This window comes from Marmota flaviventris, chromosome 6 (assembly GCF_047511675.1).
Source record: "Marmota flaviventris isolate mMarFla1 chromosome 6, mMarFla1.hap1, whole genome shotgun sequence".
Taxonomy (NCBI): domain Eukaryota; kingdom Metazoa; phylum Chordata; class Mammalia; order Rodentia; family Sciuridae; genus Marmota; species Marmota flaviventris.
The window spans coordinates 101,529,785-101,535,810 of record NC_092503.1 but is presented as its reverse complement, the minus strand read 5'-3'; the positions used below and the strand labels follow the sequence as shown (position 1 = coordinate 101,535,810).

The 6,026-nt window shown below is 38.2% G+C and overlaps 1 protein-coding gene across 4 annotated transcripts in view; it reads right to left on the bottom strand.

Annotated features, from left to right (window-relative positions):
* Positions 1–742: 742 nt before the first annotated feature.
* Positions 743–6,026, bottom strand: part of LOC114095099 (glutathione S-transferase alpha-3-like) — a 29,653-nt gene continuing 24,369 nt past the window's right edge. For all 4 annotated transcript variants that reach the window (XM_071613316.1, XM_071613313.1, XM_071613314.1 and 1 more), the window contains 3 exons: positions 4,825–4,966; positions 2,167–2,298; positions 743–1,253 (listed from right to left, as the gene is read on the bottom strand). In XM_071613316.1, coding sequence (XP_071469417.1) covers positions 1,134–1,253; positions 2,167–2,298; positions 4,825–4,966 — 394 coding nt within the window. In that variant the 3' untranslated portion in view covers positions 743–1,133. The remainder of the gene's footprint in view (positions 1,254–2,166; positions 2,299–4,824; positions 4,967–6,026) is intronic.

Genomic DNA, 6,026 nt, shown 5'->3' with positions numbered 1-6,026 from the left:
CTTTCTTTGTTCTGTGTTTTTGGCAGTTTAACTATAGTATGTCATGAAGAGGTTCATTCCTGGTCATGTCTAGTTGTTCTAAATGTTTCCTGTACCTGCATACCCATGTCTTTCTCAAGATTTGGGAAATATTCTGCTATTATTTTGCTGAATTGGTTTTCTATACCTTCTACCTATAGCTTCTCTCTTGTTATTTCTGATTATGCATATATTTGCTATTTTAATGATATTCCAGAGATCTTATATATTTTGTTCATTTTTTTTCTTTTTCTTTCTTATTACTGTCTGGATGTAAAAATTCCTTGCCTTCAAGCCCTGATACTGTTTTATCCATTTGATCTAGTCTATTGGTATGCCTTTCAACTGAGTTTTCAGATACTAGGAAGAGGCTAAGAAGGAGTCTTCTCTAAAGCCTTCAGAGAGATCATGGCACGGCTCATACATTGACTTCAGACTTAGCTCCAGAACTGCAAGGGAATGAATTTCCATTATTTTAAATCACCAAGTTTGTAGGGATTTATTGTAGCAGGCTTAGGAATGTGATACATACGGTATGTATGATTTCAGATTAGAATTCTCTTTTTTTTATTTGTCTCTCTCACTAGAGTAACCTCTATGAGGGCAGAAACTGTATTTGGCTTATTCATCATTATTTACTAGCTCCCAGAGTACAGAATGTTCCATATTAGATATAAATATGCAGGATGTATAATTGAACAAAAAGATTGCTAAGTGAAGGAAATTATTCTTTACAAAATTTATTTATTTGGGTGAGAAAGGAAAAAAAACACAAAAGGGAAAGAACATTTTTGCAAAGATCAAAATATGGTTTGAAAGTTTCTACATAATTTTCTTTGACATAGTATATGACAGATGTTATATGACAATTTTTGGATATATTCTCTTTTTTATTTAAATTCAAGGAGATAACCTAGGAGGTGATCAGTATTTCAGACTTCATCAAGAACAAACAGATTGGATTGCAAAGAATTCTGCATAGCTCATTTCTAACTGCATTAGTACATTAACTTTGGAAAACCTTTTTAGATTCACAATAATCAGTATCAACATTTAGGCAAAGCATTTCATTGTTACAAAAATATAGAATATTGATTTTGAATGTCCAGCCTTATTTAACCAAAACTCTTCTTTAATTCTTCAACAAATTTCTCATCTTCAAAGGGCTTCCTCTGGCTGCCAGGCTGCAGAAACTTCTTCACTGTGGGCAGGTTGCTGACTCTTGTTCTCAGGGCCTGCAATGTACAAGTACACAATCTCAGAGTGGAGCCCAAACAAACACCCATTAACACAACCAGGAAGTCTGCACCCCTCCTTGATAAAGACCAACTGAATCCCCCCATCAGCACAGCATGCTGTCTGGGAAATAGACAACCAATGAGAAAAAAAGATAAGAGCTAGAAAATAAAGCTCCAATAACAATTCCCCGTTTCCCTTTAAAACTGTATATAGTTCCAGCTATCTTCTTTTCTGCCTTACACTTTAATCCTATAAATTCATTCCTGTTGTATGATATAAGGAAAAACACTGTGCCTGCCACATGGAGATACAGAGAAGCACTCAAACGGGTGAGATGACAATATAGGAAAAATTAATTAGAAATGATGATAGAAATAGATCAGCAAGGTGGCAGCCACTACAAATTATCAAACTGAGAGATAAAGATGGGAGTTGTTGAGGACGGGAATAGGAGAGGTAGGTTTGCAGAGAGAAATATGACGTCTGAGGGTAAGTACTTGAACTGAGGGAAGAAAAGATGGAAGGAGACTTGCTTGGATAGACTCAGTGTGCAAAGACAAGGGCATATGTGGGATAACAGGGATTCCAGAGAAATCATGATCAGAACCCATGTGGAATAGGGGGCTGTAAAGAGAAAGCTAGACCCTTGTTTTTTCTCATTATAGAAGGCAAAATTTAGCATCCACCTCACATTTCCTTGCTAACAAGATGCTTTCCATTATTCAGAACCAGGGCCTAAAAAAATCTTTTTTAGGGATCAGGTGAGAGAGAGAGAGAGAGAGAGAGAGAGAGAGAGAGAAAGAAAGAAGCCTGGGATGACTAAAAGTCAGAACACCATCAGCCCTGGTGTCCAAATGTTAGATTCATGATGGGAGGTGTGGGCCTCTGTGAGGACTTGAGAGAGAACACCTTCAGTAGAGGGAAGTTGGCCAGAATGCTGGAGTCCAGCTCTTCTGTGTGGTAGAGAAGTTCAGTGAGGAGAACGTCAGCCTTGCTCAGCCTGTTGCCAACCAGGTAGTCTTCTCCGTGGCTCTTTAACACCTGCAGAATGGGAGGAGTCAGGTCATGAACACACATAGCCAGACTGCGGCTCCAGCTTGCCCCTGAGCCTCTCAGTTCAACTTTCCCCATATGCTGCCTCCTGGGAAGGTGTGGAGCCGCCCAGAAGATCTTTCTCCAGGCCCTGACTCATGAGCGAGAGTGAAAAGTGGGGCTCTGCTCACTGCTCTGTTAAAGCCCAGGGGACTTTCATTCTCATCCCCACATCCCTGGATGGTTCATACCTCCCACCCTGACCTGCATCTTCCTCACACACCAAGGGCTGCACCATGTTTCTCTCTGTTCCACACCCTACCAGGGTGCAGCCTTGAAATTTGAGGATGTTCCTTTCCCCTTTGTTCTATATGTAATATTCCATGGTTAACTGTTCTATCTACATGACGACACCTTTCACGTATGAGCACATCATCTCAGGGTTTCCATTTCTCCTCTTGTCTACTTTCCTAATGTCCTGGTGATATCTCTGGAATCTAATTACATTTCAGTTTGTCATCTGTCTTCTGACATTGGATCTGACCCTTAACACTATGGCATAATCTGTATGTGGAATTACGTAAAGATGAACTGAACTGATGTCCAGAACTTGTTTTGAAATGCATGAAAAATGATGTTTTATTTGTGGAGAAAGAAATAGAGAAATGAATACATATGAAAAAGGCAACATCTAGAGTATAAATTTTGCTGTCTCTGTGGAGTTTAATGAATCTTTGTCTTCTTGAACTTTCTTTCAACGTTTCTGGATATCTAAAAGTTTCACAAAAATTTTCTGGGTAATATATGATATTTGTTAAAATATCCTAGTAATATTGAGATCATGATGAATTAAGAGAAGAGAAAATAACACATAGCACTACTAATGAAAGATAATGTTTTTGTCAAACATGCTATCAAATTATGTGTACATAAAGAAGTACAAATCATTGCTTGTTATAACAATAAAACAGTAGATCAAATTCATAACGTAATTTGCACAATTCATTTATGTTTCAAGGGAGTCTTAGGTTTCATGTATGGATGACTTAGCTATAATCACTGAAAAACTTGTCATCAGATGATGTGCCCTAAACTATCAGCTCTACAGGGCCAGGAGGGTGAATTTGAGGATTTAATTATACCTAAATTCTTACCTCCTTGCCTGAGATTTACATGCAAGAATTGATTTAACATTTGCTGAATGAAGGAATGACAGAATGGTATAATACTCTGCAAGTGGGAATTAAGTAGTTAGTTTTTATTTATAAGTTTACTGTATCAGTTATGGTCAATTTTGTTTTATAATTTTTGTCACATGATTTCAAGTAATTTTTATCTTGAAATAGTATCCCTTTATATTCAAAGAAAATTCTTAGTAATATAGGTATATAATGAGGGAACCCGATTTCCTACCTTTTGTGCAACTTTCCTCAAAAATCTGAATGCCATGTCCCTCAATTCTATAGAACATTTTCTCTTACATCTTCCCTTCATCTTCTCTTCCTCTCCATCCCTCTGTCACCATCCCTATGTGGATACTCCTTATCCATCCCTGAAACACTACAGTCCCCTCCTGATGGGAAGCTGGTCTCATGTCTCCTTACACACAGCAACAGAGATTTCCTGATGTGTTGCTTTTATCATGTTGCTCTTGAGTCAGAAGACTGTGCTGCTAGTCCAGCTCCCAATGTGCTCAGATCTTCCCATAGCCCAAGTGCTGATTATGACCATGAAATTCTGTCACATAAAAATTTCTAGATTGGATTACAGTAAACCAAAACTTTTTGAAAAATTTAACTTTCTTAAGACTAGTACAATGGCTGTTCAAAGTCTCTGTGTGCACAATGCCTTGAATGGAAGGGTACTAAATCAGCATGAAAGAAGTCCTTCTGGAAGTGAAGGCCAATGCCTAAGGAATCTCAGACTCTGTTTTTCTCCTGCATCTGTTATGGAATGAATATCGGTGGTCCCCCAAATTCATACGTTGTGATCTCAACTCAATATGATACTTTTAGCAGCTGGTGACTTTGGAATGTAATTAGATCCTATAGAAAGAGCTCTCAAGAATGGCGCTAGTATTTTTATAATGGGATCTTGAGAGCTCCCTTGACCCAGCTGCCATGTGAGGACACAGCCAGAAGTCAGCCATTCATGAACAAAGAAGCAGAGCTTTCTAGATACCAGTCCTTCAGGGCTTTGATCTGGTACTTCTCAGCCTCTAGAGCTATGAGAAATAAACATTTTTTCTTTTTCCTTTTGGGGGGTTTTGTTGTTGTTTGTTTGTTTTGAGACAAGTTCTCATTATGTTGGTCAAACTGAACTCTAACTCAGGATGCTCCAGCTTCAGCCTCCCAAGGAGATGGAATTACAGCCAGCCACGTACCTTCATGCCCAGGAAAGGTCTGTTGCATAAACCACTACTCACCATATATATGGTGCTGTTCACATAGCAGTTCTAAGTGCTAAGACACCTGTTAGGATTAAGACACCCTCTAAACTCTTAGTGGCCTCAGAGAGAAAACAGCTTCCACTTACCTTCTCAAAGCCAGGAAAATAACAATTTCTAGATTTCTCTTTGATCTGAGTAAGGCTTTCATCTTTGTCCCCAGGTGGAAGGAAGGGGTATTGAAGAATTATTTCATTCAAATCTGCCACACCTTCTGAATACATATCAATTCTGAAAACAAAACACAATAAAGCACTCTGTCAAATGCCTCTTGCCCCATATTTTATACTTTAAAAGCCTTAGAGATTACAGCATCATGTGGTAGCAAAGGAATTCACCTCCAGTGGACACCTTCCATAAACAAGTTACTTATAGATTAATATTTGCTTCTTAGAGAACCTAAGGGCAGTTGTATTTCTAAAATATCTGTTATACACATGATCAAATAGCACCATTGAGTTCTCAGGGACAGTCTTGAGAGAACTTACTGTCTCTAACTACTGGTGGTACAAACAGGGATTCTTCCTCTGTTGTGGTGTGTTCTGCAAAACTTAGTGTGATTCCAGTAGCTAAACCCCTGTCTCCTAGGTAGCTCAAGACAGTCCCCGACCCAGCCTTTCAGACAAGTCCCTCCCCTTCTCTCATCTTATACAGCCCGGGCTCATTTTCATGTGCAATGTCAGGAGTTCTTTCAATTATTTCCCGTAAATCACGTTCCCTAACTCTTTCCATGTACTGTTGCCCAGTGCTAATCATGTTTGCATTTCTTGGGATCCCACCCAAGACATTCCCTGACTTGGTGCAATTATTTATGTGGTTACAAAAAGTGCATAATATAAGAGAGTTTTATTTCTTTTGTTTCAAATAGGCTTTCCAAAAATTCTTTTTTAAATAGCTGCTTTGTTAATAAATATTCATGTCATAATTGTCACCCAATTAAAGTCTACTATTCAGTGATTTTTTTTAGTACATTCACAGAATTCTGCAAATATCAACACTCTCCAGTTCCAGAACATTTTTACCATGTTGGATGGATTACAAAAAAAATGTATACCACCTCTTCCACCATCTCTAGAAACTACTAATCTACTTTATGTCCCTGTGGATATGAGTGTTCTACACATTCATACTAAAGAAACCATATAATATGTGACCTCCTAGGTCTGATTTCTTTTATGTGACATAATGTTGTCAGTGTTCATCCATTTTGCCATATGCATCATACTTCATCTCTTTGCACAGCAAATACTATTCCATGGTATAACTGAAGAATCTTCCTTCATCTATTATC